The sequence below is a fragment of the Neopsephotus bourkii genome, unplaced genomic scaffold (assembly GCF_033783945.1).
Source record: "Neopsephotus bourkii isolate Nb327-2 ecotype Australia unplaced genomic scaffold, CSIRO-AGI_Nbou_v1 NB_867, whole genome shotgun sequence".
In the NCBI taxonomy this organism is placed as follows: domain Eukaryota; kingdom Metazoa; phylum Chordata; class Aves; order Psittaciformes; family Psittacidae; genus Neopsephotus; species Neopsephotus bourkii.
Genome location: NW_026901363.1, coordinates 904,419 through 930,904, shown reverse-complemented (window position 1 = coordinate 930,904; position 26,486 = coordinate 904,419). Strand labels below are relative to the sequence as shown.

The following is a 26,486-nucleotide window of genomic DNA, read 5'->3' as shown; positions in this document are numbered from 1 at the left end:
TACCCTTGCAGGTATAGGCAAGGAGAGGCAGAGCGAGTGCTTGGGTACAGAAGCACCCATGGTTTGGGGAGATGAGCACAGGGAAAGAGGCCCCGATGTTCCCAGCAGCCCCTCAAGTTTCCTTCTCACCTGTGCAACACCAGACCCCTGTTCCACGAGTGCAGCACACCAGCTTCAGCCAGAGAGGAGCTGATGAGCATCACACTAGGATGGGGATGAACCCTTCCCCAGCCTCCCATGCCTCCAGCCCTGCCAAGGGGAGCCCTTGCATTAAGCATGGCTAAGTTCAGGCAATTTCCCCCTGAAATTCCCCCCTCCAGCATTCCTGCCCTTTAACTCAAGCACATCTGAAGATGCAGGAGCAGAGGATGGGGAAGGGAAGGACATTGGGTGCACGAGTGCAGTGGTGGTGGTTATCTCTGCCTCCAGCAATAGCCACGTTCCCAGTTATTGATAAGCCGGGTCCTCGAGTGCAGGCTGGATGTGGCCCAGCCCAAGGCCAGAGAGGGCACCAAGCATGAGCAAAGCAATGGAGCCAAGACAGCCAGTGTGCACAGAGCCAGCTCCTCGTCGCCTCGTGTCCCTCACTCAGTAGGAAAAGCTGAGGGTGCTCCAGGTTTTCCTGCAGGGAAGCGGGATGCAAAGGGATGGGCAGCCAGAGGCTGGGTGGGGAATGACGAGCTCCCCTCACCTCATAGGACAGCATGAGAGCCTTGCAGCCCCTCGCTGCAGGGTCAGGCTGCAGTGACTCATCCCTTGTCATAAGGAAACGAGTCCTTCCTCTCCTTGCTCTGGATGGTGCCTCAGATGAAGAAAGGGGGGCAATAAAACACAAACATGTCCTTATCTCCCCCCTGGAGCCCTCCTGGCAAGCAGAGTTCAGCTGCTTCTGGCATCCCTGACCTGCCTCTCATCCCTGCCTAGCACAGTACCCTACCCCTGAAGCAGCAGCAAGTAATCCCTGCAGGGGAGAGCCCATCCCTGCCCACAGCCCCCAGGGAGAGCTCAGATAGGAGAGGCAGGAGGGGGAAGAAAATTCAGGCCAAGTTCCTGATGGGCTGAGGCACTTGGAAGGGCTTCCACATTCCTCCAACCTCCTCCCATCCGCAGCACACTCCCAGCCTCCTCCTGTGCCATCCCGGAGCCTCCCAACCCCTCGGCAAGCCAGGGCTGGTGTGGAAGAGGACAAACCCTTCCTACCCTGATGTTACAGCAGCCTTTCCAGGAGCAGCAGGGGATGGGCTATGGGGAAGGGCTGCTCTCAGGCACTGCAAATCCCAACTCCCAGCCTGAGCTAAGCAACAGTCACGGACTGTGCTGGTGGGAATGGGAGATGCATTCCCCACCCCAGCCATGCCCCTGCTGCTGACCATGCTCTAAGCCCAGGAAACACCCTCATGGTTTCAGGTCAAGGCAATCCCACTCACATTTGACCTCCAAAGGCTTCCTGCCCTCCCACAGCCTTTGGGGATGGCCCATGTGGGGTCACACAGACTGGATACTGCCATGAGACAGTGCCTGGCTCTTCTGGCTTTAGTGGGAGATGTTGCAATGGAGGTGAGGGGTAGTGGGAAACCAGTAGTAGCTGTTGGAAAACTCCTTCAGTTGTAGGAGAAGCCTGTGCACAAACCTGTGGCTTGCTATAGCCTCCTGGAAGAGACCCTCTTAAAGGTGCTTTAAAGGGACTTTTGGTCTTTAAAGAAAGATGAGGGAAACACGGCAAGGATGAGCTCCATGGCCCCTTTCTGTTCATTGCTGGAAAGCACCTTCCTGGCTGGGTTTGATCAACAGTTTGGGGATCTATCAGCAGAGTTACAAAAAGCATTTACCTTGGAAAATGGTGATACCTCTGAAGAGGACACAGAGGTTCCAGGCACTGCATTAACATCACAGCAGGTTTTCTCTGTACTTTGATTCTAATCGATGCTAGAGGAGCTCCAGATTAGCAATCTCAGCCAACTAACACGCGTGCAATCTGTAGCAGTGAGAGCAGGCTTTATCAGTAGAACCTACACTGATTCCGCAAGCAAAACAAGCTTTATCAGCAGGACACGCTTTTATAGTGGTGTGAACATCAACTGTTCCAGGGATCTTCCAGAAACATTGGTGAAACCAGACTCTATCTCTAGCCCTGGAGAACTGGCCTGGAGGACTGAAGACAAACTGTCCCGCACCCTCAGCACCTCCACTGCCAACTGATGGTTAAACTGCACCCACCCAAGCTCTCTGCTGTGTGCCAGGGGCCTGGAAGAAGCAACAAGTCACCCTGCATGCAGAGCAACCAGGGGGGCTTCACCGGCTCTGGGCTCGCCGCTTATCCCCACTCAGATTGCAGGGGAAGGCTGTGTTTGAGGAAGCCTTTCCCACACCGGAGATGCAATCTGTCCTCAGGGCAGGTGCCTTTGCTCACAGAACTCACAACGCCCTCTGTTTCTGGGGTGTCCAGCCTGCTAAAAACGGCTCAGAGCAGGACAAGTCCCACGTCATGAACGGCATGGTTGCCTTGAACTTGCTTTCCTAGAGGAGCTGTGTCTCTGGGTTTCGTGGGTCCCCGGAGCAAAGTCCCACACCATTGGCTATACCTGGCAGGGGCTCTCAGCATTGCTCCAACAGATGCAGTTTTATCACCCGCATTTTTAGCCCTTTCCTTTTGTAGCAGGTGAGAGCAATTCCAGCCTTCAGTGCTTTCCAAGGCATCACAGAGCTAAGGGCAGCCCGCAGCCATTGCTGGCTCCATGATCATGATGATGCCATGCCCTTTGAGCTATTCCAGTATTCTTTCAGGAGCAAGGATGCTGCTCTTTGCCTTTGGATTTTCCCCTGGCTGCATGGAGGCCAGGCACCACATCTTATAGAGCATGGGAAGGAGAGGGGACAATTAACCTCTGATATCACCCATGACTGAATGCTGCCTCATTGGAAGCATGCCTTCTGCTCTTCCCAGCCCATGGGAGACCTGTCCCTGTAGCTGATATCCTGGGGCTTGCTCACAAACAAGGATCTTGCTGTGAGTTATGGCTTCCTTCCCAAAGCATCCCCCCTCCGGATGTGCTAGGGTCACCAGGATCCCACATAAGCTCCATGGGCTGTTTTCTGGCTAGGAAATCTGCATGGAAAGTAGCTCAGTTTTACCACACAGGTCACAGGCAGATGCAGTTAAACTCACCTGCAGTGCTTGCGGTTGAGTAAAAGCCTCAGTGGGGAAAGAATTAATAACCAGGGCAAAACACACTTGTAAAGGCAGCCAGGGCTTGCACAAAGAGACAAGTTTATCCTCAGCACAGCTGCCCTTTCCCATGGGAGATCTTTGCAAAGCAAAGGGAGTCTGCCCACCAAATACAGCACTCCCAGCTCACCGGTGGGATGAAAAGAGCTGCACAAGGGTAGGACAGGCTGGGTTTCTACAGCACATCATGGTGCACAGCACAGCACTGACAGGGAGGACACAAGAGGAGGGGAAAGCTTTACTAACCTGCTTTATCTTTGAGATGCTTTTCTGACCTCCCCACCTGCAGTCAGTATTTATGTTCACCATACAACTTAATCCCCCCCAAACCACTGTGGTATCAACCTTCTGGCATGGGCACTGTTAAGCAAGCTTTGAGAGATGCAGGAGAGAAGTGCCAGTTTTCAAACCCAGGTACTTTGATATCAGCTTATCGAAGGAAAATCAGTACCTGCTCTGTTTGCCAAGTTACATCCCTTTAGGAAATGCTCCACCACAGAACCACTTTGTGTGTTATTTCTTTACACTGAGGAAAACAAATCAGCTCAAGAGATGTCAGGAGATGCACGTACTGCTCCGAGGAGCATATCCATTGCCTTGCTGGTAATGCAAGACACAGAGAGGTGAGAGTATGAACTGCTCACAAGCTTCCACAGGCTCACACATCTCTACCAACTGATGCTTGCATCAAAGCTGCCCTTTGCTCACCACCTCCTCATTCAGCAAAGCCCATTCCTGTTGCTAACGCCTGTTTCCTGTTCATCATGCGGACACGTTCTCCTTTCCTCAGGTGGCAGGAATTAACCAGGAGGAGCTCCGAGTTGCAGGAGTGGTGCCACAGCTCCCGCATGGAGATGGGGTCTGGCCCAAGGGCTCTGCATGTGACGTGGCAAACACTGGGGATGTCTGTGAATAACCTGCTAAAACAAACAGGGTCAAGTAGTATTAGGGATAAAGTTCAGAGCAAGTTACAATGGGGTGGAATAAACAAGATGCAAAGAAGAGCAGCGGCAGCTGAGATTACTAGCTCATCACATATGTGCTGTGAAGAACGCTGGGATCAAGCCTGAAGGAGGTGTGGACATTTCCTGCTTTAGAAGCAGCTTTGGAGAAGAAAATAAAGGTTTGTCTCCTCCCCTACGTAGGGTGGATGCCTCAAAGGATGACTGGCTTTTGGGATAAAATCTCCTACATGATGAGAAGCATGACAGCCTCCCAGGAGCACCTCCAAAGCCGTATTTCATGCAGCCATAAAGATTAATGCAAGCATCCCAAATGTTATGGAAGGAACACTTTGCCTCACTGTGATATTCTGGTGCAGAGACAATCTCCTCAACAGCTCTACTGAGAATGAAATGTGAAGATCAAGGGCATAGTCTGAGGTTTGAGGCCCAGAGGGTGAGAAGTCAACAGCAAAAAGCCAAACATGAATGCAGGCAGGAAATGCTCCCTTCAAACCATGAATGGAGGGAGATAAGGGAGCTGCCTTCAAGCTCAAGTGTTACCACCCGTAGCACTGCCCTGAACACACAGTAAACAACACAATCTGAGAGTGTCAAGAGAGGTCACAGAAACAGCTCCCAGACCTAGAACCATGAGCTGAAAATGGAACAGGATTCATCCAGACAGGAAAGGGGGAGCAGCAGACCCAGGGGCAGCAGAAACACAGGGTTGTATGGACACTGTCTCCCTGGCAACAGTGAAAGCTGTGCTCCCAGCCACGGGGAAAGGACGTGGCAAAGTCCTCCCCGTGCAGGATGGAGCGGGCTCTGTCCCCAGGGCTGCACTGCTCAACTCGGATGTCCAGGCAACGCGCACAACACACGCTTGCTGATGCCACCTGAGCTGCTGGTTCTGTTGTGTGGTCTCGTGGCTGTCCAGGGTAAATGAAGGGCTTGAGTTAAAGGAACCCCCAATGCACCCTCTTTTCCATACCCAGGCAAGAACACACTTCAGGAAGGACAGGGAATGTTGACTCCTTTAAGGCAGTCATTTTATACCTGTAGGAAACAGTGTTTGATTCAGAATGCTTCTGAGCTGGACACAAGTAGAGGCTTGAACAATATTGAGCTGTATGCACTTGCCGTTGGTTTTATCCCATGAACCCGTGCTGCAGGCAGGACAGGGAGCTGCAGCATCTTCTGGTCCAAGTGCAATCATTCCCGTGTGTCATCTCCAGCTGCTTTCCAACCTCCCCCAAGCACCCCGTCATCCTCATGTCCCAGGTTAAAAGGCTGGTCATGCTGCTGGCTACAAAGGAGTCCAAGAAAATAACCCTAAAAAGAAAGCTTAAATGCAAAGCTCCCACACAGGACAGCATCTGTGGAAAGAAGCCAGGTTGGACAGGACCTGGAGCAAGCTGCACCAGTGGAAGGTGTCCCTGCCCGTGGCAGGGGGTGGAAGTGGATGAGCTTTAAGGTCCCTTCCAACCCAAACCCTTCTATGATTCATTGTGTGATTCAAGCTGGGCTCAGAGCCTTGCAGCAGCTCTGATTGCAAGCCCCAGCGTCACGGTGCCGATGACTGTTCCCATAACTACCCAGGAAGATAAATTTAGTGCAAGGAACCTTGTGTTGCTACATTATTTAACAAACAAACAGACGCACGCAAGAGGAAAGCACAAGCAGGGACCCAGTTTAGCTGCTGTGTGGGCTGATCAGACCTATGGAGTCAAGGCTGCTACCCAAGTGAAAGGGGCCCAAATCCTGAACCTCAGCACTATTGCTGGAACCCCAGCCTGCAGCAATAGGGAGCAGAAGAGCCATGCCAGTGCTGCAGGACCAGATGAGGGTGAGGAGAACCCCCTGCCCCACCAGAATGATGACTTAGAGCACAAGTGAAGAAACCAGGGGTTTATTAATCATCATCCCCATAACACTGTGGGCAAGAGGCCAAGAGCCCACAATGCCTCCTGCCCTGTTCCCAAGGCCATAGGGGTGACAGCAAGTGCCAATCAGCCAGCCCTCAACCCTGGCCTCTTCATAGCTTCTCTGTGGGCCTCCTGCAGCACCCTGAAGTGCATCTCTGCATCCTTGAGTCTCCTCATCAGTCCAGCCTTCTCCTTTGTGGACCTCACCAGCTCTGCTTTCAGCTTCTGCTGCACAGCTTAGCAGGTAACATGTGCATCTCTTGCTTCCCATATTGGGAGCTCTGAGCAGCACCAGTCCCTGTTGCCATTTCTCAACCTGTTTTCAGGCAGCTCTTCTCACTCCATCATAATGAGAGGGTCATTGTTTAACCTGGGCCAGCAGCTGAGCCCCACACAGCCACCTGCTCATTCCCCCCAAGTGGGACAGAGGAGAGGAACTGGAAGGGTAGAAGTAAGGAACCTTGTAGCTGAGGCAGTTTAACAGGTAAAGGTAAAGCAAAAGCCACGAGTGCAAGCAAAGCAAACTAAGGAATTCATTCAGTACTTCCCATTGGCAGGAAGGTGCTTAGAGCCCATGTGAGGTCACTGGGCACCACAGCCAGCTCAGGTTGGGTCACTGCTGCGCTTGCACTGCTTCTTGTAAGGCTTGCCCCCCATCGGTTCAGGTGGCTCCTCCTGCAGTAGTTCCAGTACATGCAGTTCAAACGTGTTACAACCATTTAAAGGTATTGCCATCTCCACTCCTGGTCCCTTTGGACCAGACCATAAGGTTTAACATTCAGTGGACCCCTGTTCCAGCTTGGGTTTATCCATAGACCGCAGTCCATTAAGGGTGCACCTGCTCCAAGCAGAGCCTCATCTATGAGCCAGTCTCTTCAGTGGTATTCCTGCTGTGGCACAGATGCTTCAGGGTGTACCTGCTCCAGCACGGACTCACCCTCGGGCCCTTCAGAATTATGCCTGCTGCAGCATGGACATAGCCACAGCCACAGCCACTTCGGGGTGTCTCATCCCCAGGTCACAGTCCCTTTGACTCGAGCTCACACCGCAGTGTGAACCACAGTTCACACTCGAGTTCAGCAGCGATGCCCTGGGCATCTGCCAGCCCAGGCACACGGCCACGGCTGTTATCTGTGTTCCCAGCCACAGCACAGTAAGATGATAGGCACCACAACAAAAACCAGAAGCAAAATGCAGCCACTACAAGCACTAGACTCACATACAGAAAGGCAAGCAAGACCCACGGCGAGCATCGGAGCCCATCAATTAATAGCTGAACAGCAATAGCAGCTATAAATTCAATCTAGCACATTCCAGTCAAATCTGTCCTTATCTCCAGCACTTCATACCCCACATGTGGCACCAAAAAGGACTGTTGTGCTTTAACCCCAGCTGGCAACTAAGCCCCACAGCCACTCATTCACTTCCCCCCAGTGGGATGGGGGAGAGGATCTGAAGGGTGTAAGAAAGCTCATGGGTTGAGATAAAGGCACTTTAATAAGTAAAGCAAGAGCCCAGCTCATTCTTTATGGGGAATGTCATTCCTTTTCAACCCACCCTGACCTGCTCTCTCCAGAACTCCCCAAACCAGCAGGGATGCACAGCCACAGATTCACTACCTTGCACCGGAGCACATCCCACTCTGCTGCAGTCAGGCTTCTGTTCCACAGAAACATCCTCCATTGGTATTCTCACATTCTCCCACTCCATTAGATCCTCCTGCTCCTGTGTGTTAAGGACCTGCAAGTCTCTTCCCCCACCGTCTCCACTGCACGTGGCTTCCTCCACCTTTGATCTGTCAAGTCTTGCCTTCCACCCAAAAGGGAAGAGCCGAATGGGAGCTTCACTGCTTGTACCAACTGCCACAAAGGATCCCTTGCCTATGCCTTTTGTGCTCCTATATGTGAATTTATACACACACACTCAAATCTGTAGCCTGTTTTTCTGCTATTAAGTTTGGCATTTGCTTTTCCAGCTTCCTCTGGACCACACCAATCTTCTAATGTGCTGAGCTACTGGGCAGCAGGGGGGCTGAGACAAGTCAGGCCTGGGGGGTGAAGCTTTCACCATGTCCCTATGCTTTTCCAGTACTTCTTTTATGGTCATCTTGGACTTGTTGGGTTAAAAGGGGGAAAATTAAGGAGAAAAATCGAGGGGGAGCAGGCTGGAGTGCCCCCAGTGCACAACAGAGCTAACCTCAGACCTCAGTTCCTGCTGCAGCTATAACAAACTACCAACCTCTTGACTGTGAGCATCAATCCTCCTCCTGGCCAAGTGCATGCTGCCCCAGCACAGATTGCATCAGCCTCCCCCTGTAGCATAATGCTCCTGATGCACTCTCAATCCCAGACAAGGAGCCACCATTAAGGGGACATGGCAGTAGCAGAACTAGGAAGCCCAAAGGCCCTGGGTCCCGGCTCACCCAGCCTCACTGCCTGTTCCAGGCCACCCCCTGCACAACCGGTGTGCGGGACCAGTGCGGGACACAGCCGGGCAAGTGGCGCCACCGTGTGGGAGCAGCGCACGTTGCGCTCTCATGACCATGTGCAATGCGGGTGTGAGGAGGGGGTGGAAGACACTGGAAAATAAATAAATAAAGCAAACCTCGACTTCCCCCCCCCCCAAAAAGAAAAAAAAAAAGTTAAAGAAAAAGTAAGACTTATCCAGAGAAATTTTCTCTTTTCCCTGCTGGAAGCCAAAAGGGATCTGGATTCTCCGGGGTAAGGATGTTTTCTGTACAGAGCAGTTCATAGCCACACAGAGCTTAACGCTCCCAGAGTCATCTCAGCTGCCATTCAGGCCGATCACTGAAGAACTGTGCCCGTGGAGATGCATTCAGCTCACAGGGGCATGAAGGTGTTAACACTGATACACAGGAACCAGGAGGATTTCAAAACACCAGCTCAGCAGGGATGTCTGCTCCTCCCTCTGCTCCCATTCTCTGGACACAGGAGGATGAAGGAACATTTGAGTCCTCTAGACCCCTCTCAAAAAGGGAGAGATAAGAGGATACCCAGGACAGATCCACTAGCTCTGGCCAGGGCTCCCAACAAACTGCATCTCACTGAGACCTTCCCTATGGCCTCAGCGTAGACCCCAAACATAGGACAGAAGACAAACCATGGTAGCAGCCTGCAACCTACCACTTGCTTTGCTAAGAGTCTGCTTTTGCCCTGAGGTCCACCTCCTGTCTGGACTGTAGTCTCTGGACTAATGTGAGGCTACTTCACAATGAACAGACCTAAGAACACGTGCAGTGCTCAGAACAAAGGCTGTGTCACAGCAAACCACTCTCCAAGCAACAGCCTTGAGCACAGGTCTCTTGCTGGTACGCTCTTTGCCTTCTTCAATGGCCTTTGTTGTGTGCTGGGTTCAGGAAGTTGCATTCAATTACGCCCATCACACCTACGTATCCTCCCCTGCACCAGGGGCCAGAAATGAAGGGAAAGAGCTGCTTTAACCAATTCTGCTCAGAACGACAACAGAATCAGTTGTTCTTTGGGGAGCACTGACACACCAAACCCCTGATGGAGCCAGCTCCGAGATACTCCTGCAAGGGAACACCAGTGCCCGTACCAGTCCAGGTCCCAGCACAGAGGCCAGGACTGAACTCTGCTGACACAGTCCTGCAGAGCACAGCACACTTGGCTCTGGAAGACTTGCACAGGAGAAAGATGAATAAATACACCCCAAGGAAATAGTGTAATAAATACATTTATTTACATGGCTTCCTCCCCTTCTCCTTGCCAAAGGGCTGAGAAGGCAGACATGTAGAACAAGAGGAAAAAGCCAGTACACCCCAATAGCGTAAAGGCAGTGCCCACCTCTCAAAAAGCCTGGTGCCCAGCTCTCTGCCTTCCCCACTTTGAGATGTACAGACCTCCATGTTAACTCCCAACAGTCCTTTGCTGTCCCAGTTACAACCAAGGAGTTCTCATGGCACATGCAGACCCACGAGGTTCACAGTTCTCCATCCCCTACTTGGCAGGGGGGTTCTCTCCAGCAGAGGAGCAGGGGATGGCAGAGTCGGCCTCTGGTGAATGCCCTTTGCTCTTCCCAAATTCAATGACCAGTGGCTTCCCCTGCAGCTTGTACCCGTTCACCAAGTGCATGGCGTCCTGCGCTGACTGAACATCTGCAATGAGAGAGTAAACAGGCACAGGTTACAGAGCACAGACACGAGGTGTTCCTGGCTCACAGACCCTCAGCCTGCACCATGATACCGTGCAGCACTGGGATCCTCCATCCAGAGTGGCATCCCAATGTAAATACGGCACATTAACAGACTGCATCCCTTCTGATGAACCCTCTTCCAATCAAGGAGAAGAAGAATCAAGGAGAAGAAGCCTCCATCTCCCTGGAGAGCAAGTTTAGCACCAGCCCAGTGCCCTGTAGGAAGATGTGGCACCTTCCTGCATCAGGGAGGAACCGAAGGGCACAAGGCAGTGACTCACCAGGGAAGGTGAGGAAAGCCTGACCCCTCATGCGGCCACTCAGGAGGCGGAACTGGATCGGTGGGCTGTCCTCCTTCTGGAACCGAGCAAACAAGGACACTAGGTCCTTCATCGTCACTCGAGGGCCCAGATTCTTCAAGTACAGCACCTGCTCCAGAGACACAAAGGATCAGCCAGCCTGCGCCATGCAAACAGACACCTTCCAACCTGGTCCCAAGTCCATACACCTCAAAGGTATGAATTAGCTCAGTCCCTCTGCCATCCCAGAGTCCCTCTTCACCCACATGCTAACGGTGGGGTTTGGAAGAGAGGTGGGTGTATGGAGAAAGGCAGCTCTGCACTCGAGGCATTGTCATGCCTGCCTGTGCCAAGTGCTGGTAACTCGGTATTTATAAAGCACAGTAAGCTCCAGCTACCAGTTAAGCACCGAGTGAAGTCACAGCTTCTTGATCAGTGACATGCCAGCACCAAGAGGGGCTGGGGGCTGAAGTTCGGCTCTTTGCCAGGCTGGGTGACATCCCACTAGAGCCAGAGGTCCTCTTCCCTCCCTCCCAAAGTGGAGGCTGCTCTCCCTTGGCCAGGAGGATCAACCAAGCACCCTCTAAGCAACAGGAAAAAGGAGGCTTTGGCTGCTGAAGCAGCTTCAGGGCACACCACCAAGGAAGAATAAATCCTGGTTCAGCTCAACACACCTTGCTGGGGTCCCCAGGGTTGTAGGACGAGAAGCGGGGAATACTTCGGAGTTCTTCCTCTGAGAGACGGTTCTTGCAGATCTCCTCTTCTGGGACAAACTCTACAGGGTCTTTGATAACCACAGGACTTGGAGGGGGCTGGTGGGGCTTTGCTGCAGGAAGGCTGGGACTTCTTTCCTGTTCTGCTTGCTCTTCCTGGTCTGGAAGCGATGACTCCTCAGCCGCAGGCTCCTGCAGGGCCGGGCTAGGGCATGAGCATGCATCACTCTTGGTAGGCTGGACTTCTTCAGGGTGCTTCTTGCTTAGCAGCTCTTGGTAAACACTCTCCAGATGAACCATGGGGTCCTTTACATCTGTTATCCTCTTCTGAGTGTCATCTAATCCACAATGGAGAAACATGGAAATGTGACTACCACCAAGAACCTGGAAAACCTGACTCCTTCAACACACTTTCCTCCTGCATGCATGGCCAGGATGAGCCATGCTACCTTTCTATACCACTATGTGGAATATAAACTTCCAGGGACATCAGATTAAGCTCCCGGGTTTAAAGAATGTCCATGGCATGGACTGACCAATGATATCTCCTTTACTCTATTTAATGGAAATGAGGACAGATATGAGAGGGGCACCTCCCAACCTACAAACCTCAACTTTCCTCGGGGACCACAGTGCCAGGGCAAGAAATGCTGTTATCCCAGGGACATGGTACTGGGAATCAGCAATAGGGCTCCAATTCCATTTGGCTACTGGCCTTTAACAGGTCACTCTACTCTTTTCTGCTCCGTGCCTCTGCTGCCCTCCCACCATTGTTAGACTGCAGTTAAATGAGAGAAGGGATGATTTCTAGCCCCAGCCAAAGCATATCCCCAGCTGCTCTTCCATATACTGAGCTGGGCTCTGCACCACACCAAGACCCAGGCTTTCCAAACAGAGATGGACTTTACAAGCCTCTATACTAAACCCTTCAGAGAGCCCACTCTCTGTCTGCTCATGTAAGAGAAGAAAATATCTCCTCCCACACAGTGCCAAAACAGAAGCATGTCTTCAGGGACAGAAGGCCAGACAGAAATGTGTTGGACTCCCACACCCAGGCTCTGCATGGTAGAACAAAGGTAGCAACAGCTTTGAGCCCACAGACCTTCGTGGTAGAGCGCCCGGAGGAAGGAGTGCCGGTCTGTTCCCTGGAAGAGGGCATTTTCAATCTCCATCTCCCGCCGGCTCAGCTGCTTGCTACCAGCAAACCTCTGTGGCAGAGCCAGGATGCGCTGACGCTCTTCCATCTTCTCCTGGATGGCATGGAGTCGGTCCTGCGTGGCCTCCGGGGCTGCTCCCAGCCCAGAGCCCTGGAAGACAGGCAACAGCTTTGCTTACATACAGCACATGCCTCCTTTCCAGAGACCCAGCCATCCTCCAGCCCCAGAGTGAGTGCAGCTAGGAACCATCCCCCAAAGAGCAGGTCACTGCAAGGGTAGGACAGAAGTACAACCACTCAGCAAGCCTCAGCTCACGAGAGGCAGAGCCTTTGTCCCGATTTCTGTGCTGCTTTCCTTTCCCTGGCCTCACTCATGGTGCCTGTGTCCCTCTGCCAGCTATACCTGTTTTCTAAGGCCGCCTGCAGTAACTGCACAACCCCCTTTAGTATTTCTTTTGCCATGCCTATAGCATTCTTGAGCTGAACTTCCCAACAAGCTTTTGGTCTATGACCCTGACATCACTGAGAACACCTTATGTAAGCTTCCATTCGGCACCCAAAGATATGTTTATGCTAAGGACTAAATCCCTGATGAGATTCAGTGTTCACATGAACCAGCCCCAGAAGCCACAGTTACTGCTGCACAGACCTCAGAGCTAATCTGGCTATGAGCAGCATTCCTGTATAAATAAACCTCACTGCACAGGGCCAGGGCACTACTAAGATGCACCAGACTCACACTGCCAAAGCTCACAGACATAACCCACCTGCTGTTCCCACAACCACCTCTATCAGAATTCAGAGAACACGCTTCCATGGGGCTGGAGAGGATTTTCTTTCCTCACATTCAGTTCAAGAATCACTGTGCAGATCTTTCTGCCTCAGGCAAGAACCAGGCTTTCTCCCTGCACAATCCAACAAAGGCTTTCCCATAAGCACCTCTCCTGCCTAACTGCATGGGCCCACATTTGCCCAGCTCCCATTCACTATTTCACGGCTTCCCTGGGGCACAAAAGGCTGTTCATATGAAGAAAACAATTGTGGGGAATCATTTGTAGTACTTTGTTTTCAAAAGAGCTGCAACTTAGCAGCTGACAGTAACAGCAGCACTCAGTGCTGCGCCAAGGGCTCCACACACGGGCAATCTGAAGTCCTCTCTGCCTCAGCTCCCTGGTATCTTTCACTCAAGAGCCTCCACATACAAAGCTGCACATCGCTACCTGGCTTGAGCTTTCCCTCCAAGTATTCTTCTCTCACGAGCTGCAGATGTACCCTAACGCCGCTGGTTCTTTCTGTCAGGGTATTGTTTTCCATGCTCATCTGTATTGCTAAACATCCCAGAACTCATTCCACACTGAACACAACAGCTGCTACTGCTGACATTCATTTTCATTCTTCAATTAACACCACTGCTCTCTAACCCAAGCTTTAACGCAGGCCACACCAGGGCTGGGTTGGCATTTAAACACCAAAGCAAGTAATGGCAAGCTGGAGAGAGGCAAACCTATGATTACCCCAGCCTGTCTCTGCCTGCACACAGCTATTGGTCAGGAAGACAAGGCCAAGGATCAGCCCAAGTCCTTCTGCTTTATTACATTAAAAGCAGGACACTCCAGTGCTGACACTGGACAAGCCCAAAAGTCCCTTGTCTCTGGAATGTGAAAGAAAAGGGTGGAGGGAAGGGGAGAAACTGCTTTGGCCACAAACTGTACCCAAAGAGGAGCACATCACTGCAATCACACGCTTGGTCTAACAGCTCTATGCTGCTGTTTTTATATGGCTGTTTCAAGTCCCTTGAAGCATATGCAAAACCCTGAGGACAGTCTCCCTATGGACAGCTATCCCAAGCTAGCAATGGGATTCAGGGATGTGTCAGAATACAGAAAGGAGGAGGCTGAGGTGCTTTGTTTCCTTCTTTTAATCCTCCAGCCTTTAAATCCTTCTTACACAGGTATAAACAGGTGAAACGATTTGTTTGAGACCATCAAGGCAGAAGCAGGAGTACAGCCAAGTTCTGCTGTGTTCCAAAGGACCAACTCTTCTTTCCACCACATCTCTTAGCACCGACCATTCCAAAGAGGAAAACAGGCCAGAATAAATGTAGGATCATGCTGGCTTACAGGTAACACACATACAGCAGCCATTCTTTGCCAGGGGGCTTACAAAGGACTTATGTTTTCTACCAGGACGCCAGAGGCTATCGGGTTAGAGGGACATGACCACATTCACATCCAAGCAGAGCATGTCTACCTTTGCTGTTGAAGCCCGATTCTTCCAGAGCAGGATCTCTGAGTCGGAGAGCCCCAGCTCCCGGAGAGAGGCAGTTTCTTTGTTGTTTTCCTGCAGGGCCTGGAACTGTGACAGGGTCAGAGCCCCCGCAGCCTCTTCCCCAAAGGGCTTGTAAAAAGCTGCAGGGGCGAAGCATCTCCGCTTCGACTTGCATCTGTAACCCAAACCAACACAACAGCGCTGAGAAACTGGGGGAACAGGAAGGGGCCGGCCTCTCCCCAGCCATGCTTGGGCACCAAGCAGAGATGCTGTGTTTCCATAACCTCCTGACCCTCTCCAAGCCCACAAGATCCCACATGGCAGGAAGGTGCCCGAACATGGACAGGAGGCACCTCTTGACACTGTAACACCAAAATGCCCCACAAATGCAAGCCAGCCTAGACACTCATCCCTGCATCTGCCCCAGCAAACCAGTTCTTTTTCACCTAATGGTTAAAAGAAGTTACCACCAGTGCTTGCTCCAGGAGATAAGGAGTGCTTATCTCCTGCTGGAGTGTCCTGGCAGGAGACCAGCAAATGAGGAAGGGTTCACAGAGCTGTTTTGGCAGGCAACAGCCTGCATCAAACACAGGAGGAGGCCTCAGTGAGGCTGTCCCTAGCATGGCCAGAATCTGCCCACCAGCCCCTCTGCAGCCCCTCCAGTGGTTAGATCAGGACTTACTGCTCGATGGAGACGGTGGTATCGAGCTGGTGGTGAAGGAGGCTCTTCAGCTGCCGCTCTCCTTCTGTCTCCAAGTCTTCCAGGAGGAGCTCATCACTGGACAGGCTGCTGTTGACCCTGGGGTGCACGAGAACTGAGATGGTCAGTAAGGCAACAGGGAAAACACCGCTCAGAACACAGCGCTGCTACAGTCCCTCTGCCTCCTTAATAGTTTTATGGGATTTAAAGCACAACAAGGAACCAAAACTACTTGACCGAAGCTGTATTAATGCTACCTAGAAAAGCCAACAAAACGTGGGACTACTTTGAGAAAGTTATAAATATCCCTGGACGCTTTCCTGTTACATTTTCCCCTCCCTGAACCACATGTAATCTTCTGTTCATTGCTGGGAAGTTGTTCTGTACCAGTCCCCAAACAGACATTGCTAGTTTCAACACAGTTCATGAAGAATCACACAACCAACCAGGCTGGAAAGGGCCTTTAATGTCATCAGGTCCAGCCGTCACCCCGGGGCTGCCAGGCCCATCACCAACCCCTGTCCCAGGAGAGCTCCGGGGGCAAAGCGGCGCAGCCTGAGCCGCGCTCCATGGCACGCTCCCCTCCGCCTCCCTGGGGGGACCCGCTCGCCCGCGGGCACCACACGGGGACGGACCCGCGGCCCAGAGCATCCCCCCCGCGGCAGAGGCTGCCGGGAGCGAGCCCGATCCCAGCCCGGGCCCCGACCCGCAGCCGCCCCGCTCACCGCCGCATCGCCGCGCAGGGGCCGCCGGGAGCCGTAGTGCGGAAGGGGCAGGGCCGAGCGCTGCGCTGGACCCGGCCGCTCCCTCCCGGTTACCGGCAGCCGCTGGAGGGGGGAGTATTCACCATTCAGGCTCCGCTCCCAGCGCAAGAGCCACGGTGAAGGAGCTGGAGCCTCTGCAAGGGCTTCCCGCACGTCCCTCCACGCCAGTCGCAACCACAGCGGATATGAGGCGCCCCCCTCCTTCCGTAGAGATGAAATCTGCACCCATGAACAACGCTAAAGAGCAACTCACAAGTTGTAAAGCACATTAGAGCCAGTGAATTACCCAGCTAAGCAAACCCTTCCATTCCTCCCAGGAGGCAATATGTTAAACCAGGCACAGGAAGGTAAATACAAAGTAAACCCCATTACACAGTTTCAGCATTGTGCAGAACAGAAGAATAAAGTGCAAAGGAGAACTGAGTGAGAGCTGTTCTGCTGAACACCTGATCCTTCACTCCCTTCTATTAGTAAGAATACATTGGAATGTGCATTGTCATCCACAGTGACTGGACCATGTCCTGTACAAAGCTTTACAGCAGACTCATTGACCAGGCTCTTTCCTGAACTAGCTGCACTACAAATCACCACACAAGTACCATCGTTCTACTGGCACATCTAGTCATTTTTAATTGTATAGAAGTGCTGCTTACAGGTACCAGCACAAAAGCAGGTTACTGTCAGAGTACAGAAAACAAGGCCCACTTTCACCAGTGGAAGCACACCCAATATGAACACAAACTCCAGCCAGCAGTAACAGGATCGAGTCTCAGACTGCTGCAGCTCCTTCCGAGGACACCTCTGCGTTAAATCTTCTCTCTAAGGTCCTGAATAAATGATCATCAAGTCCCACTTAACCATACCCAGGTTACACTGCAGCATGGGAGGGCTCAGCCAGGGAGTCACCTACTGCTTAAGTCCTTCAGGGGCAGCATTTGAGTTTCTCACCACTGCAGGCAGTTACAAAGAACAAAGAGCACAGACTTTGTGCACAAACCTCATGCAGTCTCAGACTGGAGTGGGTGAGTTCCAGACAGACACTGTAAACACTGGCTCTGGAACAAACAACACATTTTACTGCAAGAAAAGAAACCCATGTAATGATCTGAGACCTGGGTCCCCCAAAACCTCTTTTCTGTGGAGATTTTAGGTTAATTCATTAAACTTTGAGTGAGTCAATCAAATGTGATCCGAAAACTGCGCTCTTGCTCCTTGCGGCGGCTCTCACAAACCTTTGTCACCTCTTCTACCTTCCTCTGCAACACGGCTGTGGGACAAACAAGAGATTAACCTTAGAATCACCCTAAACCACAACCCTTCACAGGAGGAGAAAGAAAACCATTGCCATTTTGACAGTCACTCAGCCTTGACAGTGCACAGAGGAGGAAAACACAACACAAAGCACACATTCTAATATGTAAAGGGCGAGTGTCAGGATGATGGAGCTAGGGTTTTTTCAGTGATGTCCAGTGATAGGACAAGGGGCAATGGGTGTAAACTGGAGCATAGGAGGTTCCATGTGAACATCAGGAAAAATTGTTTTACTGTGAGAATGACAGAGCACTGGAACAGGTTGTCCAGGGGGGTTGTGGAGTCTCCTACATTGAAGATATTCAAGGCCTGCCTGGACAAGTTCCTGTGTGATGTACTCTAGGTTAGCCTGCTCTTGCAGGGGGTTGGATTAGATGATCTTTTGAGGTCCCTTCCAACCCTTGGATTCTGTGTGATTCTGTGAAGTCAATTCTGATCCACAGGAGCTGCACCAGATTTCCAGATAAAGGCATGTTTGGAATGTGGATGTTAGCATACATGTTCTGGAGGAAAAGGACAAATTCAACCCTGACTTAAGCCAGTCATACTGTTTAATAGGGACAGCAGTGTGCCTGCTTTCACCCAAGCACTACACACACTCTCATGCACCAATTTTCCTATTCCAAATGGAAACTCCACATTTTAGAAACTGAAATATTTACTCTTTGCTTGACAAAATTAAAGTGTGAGCCCTTTTTTCAGCACTGCAGACAAACAGCGCAACCTGGTGCTGCTGAGAGGAGCCCTGCTTTATTCTGCCATGCCCCCGTGTGGCTGCCGGCACCACTGACAAACCGATTCTAAAGGGGAAACCCCACAATACTCTGGAAGTTGAATTATTTAACCTTAATTTGACAGAACAAAGCACCAGGTTTTCAATTCTCTGCTTCGCACTGATGCATTTCAATCTGTCCTTTTTGGGACACCTGCTTTCTACTTACATTCCCAAAAAGCTGCAGGACAACTCTCACCTGAGTTCTGGTCAATCCACTGCAATGAATCCATGTGTGCATTCAGGATCTTACAGATCTGCTGAAGCTGAGCACAAAGAGAAGGTGCAAGTCATTTCTTACACTACATAAAAACTAGGAGCAGTAAAAGACATAAACTCACTATCCCTGCCTTTGGAACACCATGCAACCCAGAGTCTCATATGTACAGCTCTGCTAACTTAGCAGCCACTGCCCCAGGGGAAGTCTGTGCAGCAACTTTCTTCTCTTTACCATAAGGAAAAGAGACTGGTTCGGTGCCTGTGGCTGCAGCTTATTCCAATTCAGACCCAGCAACCACATCCATCACCTTAGGCCTGAGATGGCAAAAGTAAAAAGGAATGGGAAAAACTCAAGTCTGCAAGAGCGAAGGGAAATTTTTAGTGGGGAAAAACATAAGCAAGCTTCTCGGTAAAACCACAGAGAGCATCAAGATCAGTGTAACACAAATCAGAAAGAGCTGTAATTCACATCTGGTTTTCATGAGGATACAAAAGTAATGTAAGAAAAAAGGAGCAATAACCCCAGAGGGCATTCTAATCAAAATGCAGATTAGCAACAAGAAAGATGCAAGTGGTGGAGCAAGCAGACACATCAGGGTTAAGGGCTGCCTCTGAAACAAGCTGTCATCTTGGCAAAAGTAAGACATCAGATAACCAGGCTTCCTACAGAATGAGACACTTTGAAACCTATTACCAGAACCACAGAGTAACTACATGTGTCAGGCTGGTTGTGCGGTGTAATAAAGCCAGTTCTGTTGACCAGAGAACCAACCCAGGGACAAAACAAAACACCCTTCCCAGGCTGAAGATACAAACAGATGAGTATCCAAAAGTGGACAAATGAAGAACATGCAAAAAATACAGCTTGGATTTACCGGGTCACTTGTGTCCGCTGGGCCTCTTGATGTATTCAAGTGCTCAGTGATGTCCTTCAGATCTTGTGCCATGCGCTTCAACTGAGCATCTATGTTTTCAGCCAGTTTATAGCTGCAAAACACACAAGAACAAAGGTCAGAAATGTAAAGAGAACTTCAATGCTCCCCATCACACCAGCTTTGGGCAGTCAGAATTAGCTAAAGCACCTTTCAAGGCTGGCAGGCATGTGGGAACAGCACCCTGAGAAGCATTCTAGCACACAGATGAGGTAACGCCTAACCTCTGTCTCTCTTAATCACGAATTATGCCAAAATTAGTAACCTGTTCCCAGACAGCTGATTAGACCACAACACCCAAAGAGATTTTCATGATGATTCAAGGGCTTCCAGTCACATTTCCCCGTTTCTAATGCCTAAAATCTAAGTTGCCATGCAGAAAAGAGGGTTACGTGACTGACAAAGGCCTCTGACAGATCAGTGCTGTCACGCATCCCATCTCTACTTCCTGCTGACTGATCATCACGTTAGTCTGCTCAGCACATGTCCAACACAGATTTGTGTCTTACGTCCTCTCCCGCTCTTCATCTGCGTGCTGCAAGTAAATGGTCCCACTCTGCTCCTTCACAGACTCCTCCAGAGGGGTCAACAGGTCTTCAAGCTCCTTCTGCTGGGACAGGATGAAGTCCAGTTCCTGATCCAGTCTGAAAAGACAAAATGTTTACCACACTACTTACAGCTCATGTACTTTCTACATCTGCATTCCACAATACAAGAAGATTGTGTTTCTTCTCTGCATAATCTCAAGCATTCACAGTGTCATACCTCTTCTGATCAAGCTTCACTTTCTCTACTTCTCTGTGCAGTGAAGTAATCTGGAAACACAGGACACTGAGTTATACTACAAAAATGCAAAAGTCAACTCATAAAACAAGAGTAGTGGAACTGAGAAAGCCAGCACAATACAAATGTCTACAAGAAACAAGTTACATAAAGATTTACAGACCAAAACCTGAACAACAGAGGTTTGGCTTTGAAACTCCACCCTAAGATAACTGTTGTTAGAGTGTAAACTCATAGAACAGACTTCCAAGCATCACTGTCTATCAACCAGAACAGACATACAATGAGCCTTTCAAAAGCACACAGATATAATTCACATTGACACCTAAAACAGTGAAGGCTTTTAAGGATCTAACCAAGCAAAGCCAAATTGCACTGGATGCCACTTTACCTTCTCTCCATTCTCTATCAGCGTCTGATCCCAGGCATTAACTTGTGTAGCTTGATGAAGAAAGTGTTTCTCCTGGTCTTCCAGTTCCAGACTCCACTTGTTTATCAAACTCTCCAGCTGGGCATAGGTCATCACTGGAGGTGCACTGAGAGCAAGTGAGGGACAGTGCAGAACACAGGATCACAACCCAACACCCAAACATGGCACCACTCACCTCCCCCTGCTCCACCAGGCACCAGCACTGATTCTGCCTCTTGTCCTCATCAGGACACAGTCACTTGTACCAAATTACTCACCTGGTGCTTGTTGTTGTGGTGATGGCAGCTGTAGAAGTCACAGCTCCAGTGGCACCAGTTGTAGTTAATGGCTTAAGATTCAAAGCAAAGCCAGAAGCAGTAGTGGTGCCTGAAAGAAGAGATTAGAGTCAAGCAACAGAAGAGAATACATCTGCTATCAAACAGAGAACAGGTCTAATGTGCACTTCTAAAGCACAGTGCTGTGAGCTCAATCAGGCACCTATAAAAATTAAAGCTCACATCTGGCAAGAAGGGGGTGAAGCACATCTCAACATAGTTTCAGTGGACAGTAAATGCCTGACCACTAGTTCCAGTAAACTGAGGAATTAGCAGCATGCATATAACCTCCCGTATGAAAACAGGCTGAGAAAGTCAAGGCTGTGTGGAGACCTCATAGCAGCCTTCCAGTATCTGAAGGGGGCCTATAGGGATGCTGGGAAGGGACTCTTCATTAGGGACTGTAGTGATAGGACAAGGGGTAATGGGGTCAAACTTAAACAGGGGAAGCTTAGATTGGATACAAGCAAGAAGTTCTTTACTGTGAGGGTGGTGACGCACTGGAATGGGTTGCCCAGGGAAGCTGTGAATGCTCCATCCCTCGCGGTGTTCAAGGACAGGTTGAACAGAGCCTTAGGTGCCATGGTTTAGTGGGAGGTGTCCCTGCCCATGGCAGTGGGGCTGGAACTGGATGATCTTAAGGTCCTTTCCAGCCCTAACTATTCTATGATTCTAACCTGGGCACTATTCAAAGAAATTAAGTATTAACCCACACTGCTCTCTAGCTCCTCAGTTTTTAGTATTAGGCCTAATAGCTACCAGCAAACCCAGTTCTTCTCCTGCATCTTTGCAGAAGAGGTGGTTTCTATGTTTCACAAAGCTAAGAGCATCTACCATATGGCACTGTCAGGCAGTCACACAGCTCTTCTAGACATTGAGCTCAGATTCTTCAGTGACTCCAGAAACAAGATCTAGAAAGACCTTGAGAGCTGAGCAGCATCCATGTTACTACACAGAAAATAAAAACTGTATCCTGAGATGGATGTTCAGTCCTGAATCCCAACACTTTGCAGCAGCAAATTCCACTGCAGGTTTTCACATGAGTTACCACCTAAATGCAGCACTCATTTCTGTGGCTTTTTTGGGGAATTTTTCCTTGAAGAAAAGTTTCATTTGAAGCTTGTAATGTCAAAGAAACAGATTAATGGGGCTGAACTGAAACATAGAACATCTCTCCCCAACACTCGCCCCCCCCCGCCCTGGCTTTTGGCTTATCCCTCTGCCAATCAGTACACCTCTCCCTGATCCTCTTAGAGCAACCCTGCACCTACACAGGCAGGCCAGAGAAGTGGCAGCTAATCCGTTTACTTTACTTGCTCCATACTAGAACATCAAAGACCACAGACTTTCCTTCACCCAAAGTCCCTTTGCTGGGGACAGGCTCTCAGAAGCTGTAAGTAACTGCACTTGGGGAGATGGAAAAGGAGGATACTGTGTTATTTACCGTTAGTGGAGGGCATTATAAATTAGAATTGCTGTGCTGCTACACTACAGTGGCCCTTTGCACTACTGACATCGGGCTTTCTTCTCCTCAGCTAACTTCTGCATCCAGTCCTTACCCGTGGCAGTGCTTGTTGTGGCAGCACTTGTTGTTCCAGGAGCTTTTAACCCAAACCCAAGCGTCCCAAGACTGGCTGTCCCAGTGGAAGGGGCACCAACTGTCAACAGAAGACAATATGAAGAGTTTGTGGAACCCATTAAAAGAAGTGCCCCTTTGAAAAGCTCTACCCTACCTGCTTACCCACCTCCCTCTGGTCTGTATCTGTATTAACCACAATCACTGCTCAGGTGAAGGATCATGGGGACATGACCTTAAAAAAGGCTGAAGCCATAAAACAGCCGAATACTCTGCAATTCTGCCAGGAACCTTCCAGGAATCAACGCAGGTGCAAAGCTATTGTCATTTCTCTTTAACTGTTTTGATTTCTCTAACATTTAAGTGCTACCGAATGCTAACATAAGCAAAGGATACTGGACACTGGCATGCGGGAAGTGCTACCTTGGCATGAGGCTATTTTGCTAAGGCAATACAATTGCAAATACTAGAGGAAACAGGCTGACCGATTTTCAGTTGCCTGGAAACAACCCACCTATGCTCATCTAAGAACAAGGCTTCAGACATTCTCATAAATGGAGAGTGCCCACTAGCTTAAGAGCAATCTTAAATACTAAGATTAAGGTCTGCTTTGGACAGAAGAGTACCAATGCAAGCCTTGTAGGGCTACTGAAAACACAAGTTGTTAGGCTGGTATATATATGGTACCTACATATTGCAGGTGACTAGTTACAAGTAATCTCTGTGGCTTTAAGAGAAAACTGGTGAACTGCTAAATGTCAGAGGCACAGTAAGACAGCATTATGTATGGAGCAGAGGTATTAACTCTAGTCAACACTGACCTTCGCTGTACAGAGTCTCCATAATCAAAGGGAACTGAAGTGTTAACATCTTATTGCAGGTTGAGAAAGCAAGCTGTTGGTTCTGTCTTCAAACCTGGGCTACTGCCTTAAAGTTATCAGAAAACAAACACTATTTCCTCCCATATAAATAATACTGCAAGACAAAACTTGCCAGTTATTACCAGAGGAGCTTGCACAAATACAGCTGTGTGAACACTCCGTTTTAGCACAGTTCGTCTCCACTGTCAGCCCATGACTCTTAAAGAAGCGTGGATACAAAGAGGGAAGGCAACAAACAGCAAAAAGAGATGCCCTTTGAATCCTGCCATATTACCCCAGCATCTGCAGCTCCACTACTGATAGGGACCACCAAATGTGCTGCTGATTGATTCCCCCATCTGACAGGATCTATATATCAGTACTTACGTGAGAGGCCTGTGGTGGTGGATGATGCTGGGGCCGCAGAACTCGCTACCGATGCAAACAAAGTTGGCCCCGTTGAGCCAAGAACAGAGGTTGTGCTGGTAGAGGTGGTTGTAGCAGATGTGGACGTTACTGCAAACAGAAAAAGCATCCACCTTGTACAACCAAACCACCTCATGCTCTCACCCTTTTCAGAAGACTCATGTTCAGAATGGGACACAAAATGGCCCATCTACACCACGTTTTTTATGGGTGAAAGAATTTTAAGCTACTTTTTGAGGTGGAAAAACCTCAACGCTGTTTTCTCAGTGTACGCATCACACCTGTGGCTACCCTCCGTTACACCCCAACAACAAGTATGGAACAGAACTTATCACATAGGACGCAATAAAAAATAGAGAGGATACAAAGCCCAATGACTGTATGAACTGCCACAGTTTAGTGACACCACTGCAAATTCACAGCAACAAACACTTGCAGCTCATTTTCAGAGTACAGCTTAGATAACTGTTCCCACAAGGAACAGCAGATTCACAAAGCCTTGAAGAATTATTCCCCAAAATCACTTCCTACCTCCAAGTTTGGCTCCAAACGACAGAGTGGGTCCCGAGCTGGTACTTGTGGTCAGTGTTGCCGTCGGGGCACTAGTGGCTGCAGTGGAAGTTAATGACCCGAAGTTCAGGCCTGGAACAAGTGGCATAGCAAAAGGAGAAGACAGACCTTTTACAACAGAGACACTGTAGCTTCCACTGACCACAGCAACGGTCACATTAGAAGCAACAAAGGTACAAAAGCCACTCGCTTTGTTGCACACTGGCAGAAGCAGAAGCTGCAGAACCTCCCCGGCTGCCCTCCCTGCTGACAGGATTCCTGACTACAGCGGCCATCCCAAGGCCAGCACTCACCTGTGCTCTGCCCCCCAAGGCTGAAGGGGGCTGCAGACTGGGTTGCAGCTCCCAACGTGGCAGCAGAGGTGGCAGCAGCTGCAGGTGCTGCTCCAAAGCTCAGCCCCGTGGGCGCTGTCTGTGGCGCTGCAGCACCGATGCTCAAGTTGGCTGCTGCGGCCTGAGTCGTGGTGCCGCTGGAAAAGGTAAACCCTGCAGTGGTCCCAGACTGAGCCGTGGTGCTCGTGCCAGCGGATCCAAACGCAAAGCCAGAAGGAGCTGCTGCTTGACTCGAGGGCGTGCTGGTCAGTGCCGAGCTACCGAACGCAAAGCCCCCTGTGATTCCTGTGGCTGGAGTTGCAGCACTGCCTCCAAAGCTTAATTTGGGTGCATTTGACCTAAGGAAGAATGGAAAGAGACCAGCTGGAGATGTACATCCACTCAATACTGAGTCAGGTTTCTTACAGGCCACTTCCTGACAGCAGAAACCAACATTCAGAACACACACAACTGACCAGGCTTGCGTTTCGGTTTTGACAAAGGCTATATGGCAGCTCCTGCCATCTGCAACCCTCTGTTAAGCCTCTTTATACTACACCCCCTTGACTACCTCCACCCATACGGGCACCAGGACACATTTATAGCAGTGCAAGCGAAGTTGCTTATTCTCTGGGCTCTTCAGCGCCCTTTCCGCATCCCCTACATAACACTTGTTTTAATTAAATTCCACTGCTAGTCCCTGTGTGAGCTCCCTTCCCACTGCTCCCATCTGCCAGGCTTTGACAACAGCAGCTCCAAAGAATCGCTTCAAAGCTGCAGCCTTTCCTAAGGAAAAAAAAAACCCAAACCCAGTCCTACTTGGCTGAAGAAACATTCTGGGCACACCAGATTTGGATGAGAAAGGACAAGACGTTTTATGCTTAATCTTAAAACCCATTAGAAAAAGCCAGCATTGACAAGCGCGGGCCTCGCTGAACTCGTTTCCAAACATACAACAGTGCAACGGGAACTGCACGGCACAACAGCAACAGGCTCCCCCTTTAAGAATCACGTTCAGACCACTGCAGAGCTCCAAGGGGTCCCCGCCCCTGTCCCGCCGCCCCGCTCCTCTCACCCCAGCTGGAACACGCTCGCTGCCGGAGCCGCGCTGCTCGTGGCCGCCGTCCCGAAGCTGAAGCCGGCGGGCTGCGCGGCGGTGGCCGCAGGCCTGCTGAAGGAGAACAGCCCGGAGGACTGGCTGCTGGCGGCCGGCTGCGCCGCGCTCCCGAAGCTGAAGCCCCCCGAGCCCGCGGGCGTGGATGACGAGAAGGAGAAGCCGCTCGCGGCCGTGCTGGCGGCCGTGCTGGGCGTGCCCAGAGTGAAGCCGCCGCCCGTCCCGAAGCTGAACTGGCTCATGGCGGCGGCGGGACCACGGACCGGGCCCGTGCAGCGGCACCGCGCCTGCAGCACCGGCAGCCGCGCGTTCCGATGACGCACGGCACCGCCGCGCTGCGCCCGCCCCTCTCTCCCGCCCCCCAACCATCGCCCGGGGCTTCCCGCCGACGGCAGCGATTGGCTCGTCCCGCCGCCGCTCGAGGTTGGCGTGCTCCGATTGGCTGACCTGGCTAGAAGGGGAGGGTCGGGTCAGCGGCGCCCCGTTGCTACGGAGACGGGGGACGCGGCCGGTTGTAGCCCCCGAGCGGCGGCACCGGGGCCTTCGGGTGCTGCGGCCGCTGGAGCCCGGCCCGGGACCGCCGCTACTGTGCCTGCGTAGGTGAGCAGTGGTTACCGATACGGACAGCGTTTCCTCAGCCCCTTCGCTGCATTTCCTTATCAAGCTGCTTTGGGATGCTCGGGAAATGATGAACACAGTG

General features: G+C 50.9%; 3 protein-coding genes across 3 annotated transcripts in view; all 3 read right to left on the bottom strand.

Moving 5' to 3' along the window:
- Positions 1–26,035, bottom strand: part of PRRG3 (proline rich and Gla domain 3) — a 42,165-nt gene extending 16,130 nt beyond the window's left edge. Inside the window, exon 1 of the mRNA XM_061356764.1 lies at positions 26,026–26,035. The gene's annotated coding sequence lies outside the window, so the exon portion shown is untranslated. The remainder of the gene's footprint in view (positions 1–26,025) is intronic.
- RBM41 (RNA binding motif protein 41) overlaps positions 9,794–26,486 on the bottom strand; it is a 66,674-nt gene continuing 49,981 nt past the window's right edge. Inside the window, exons 2-8 of the mRNA XM_061356762.1 lie at positions 16,130–16,145; positions 15,387–15,503; positions 14,687–14,879; positions 12,383–12,587; positions 11,242–11,618; positions 10,550–10,697; positions 9,794–10,230 (exon numbers count right to left, since the gene is read on the bottom strand). Coding sequence (XP_061212746.1) covers positions 10,073–10,230; positions 10,550–10,697; positions 11,242–11,618; positions 12,383–12,587; positions 14,687–14,879; positions 15,387–15,503; positions 16,130–16,137 — 1,206 coding nt within the window. The 5' untranslated portion in view covers positions 16,138–16,145 and the 3' untranslated portion in view covers positions 9,794–10,072. The remainder of the gene's footprint in view (positions 10,231–10,549; positions 10,698–11,241; positions 11,619–12,382; positions 12,588–14,686; positions 14,880–15,386; positions 15,504–16,129; positions 16,146–26,486) is intronic.
- Positions 16,825–26,054, bottom strand: LOC133214074 (nuclear pore glycoprotein p62-like). Its single transcript, XM_061356755.1, has 12 exons — positions 25,748–26,054; positions 24,655–25,031; positions 24,323–24,433; positions 23,753–23,881; positions 22,489–22,587; positions 20,873–20,981; positions 20,577–20,721; positions 20,168–20,217; positions 19,912–20,046; positions 19,346–19,457; positions 18,451–18,517; positions 16,825–17,435 (listed from the first exon to the last, which is right to left on the bottom strand). The coding sequence occupies exons 1-12, from the start codon at positions 26,026–26,028 to the stop codon at positions 17,344–17,346; spliced, it is 1,707 nt and encodes a 568-aa protein (XP_061212739.1). The 5' UTR covers positions 26,029–26,054; the 3' UTR covers positions 16,825–17,343.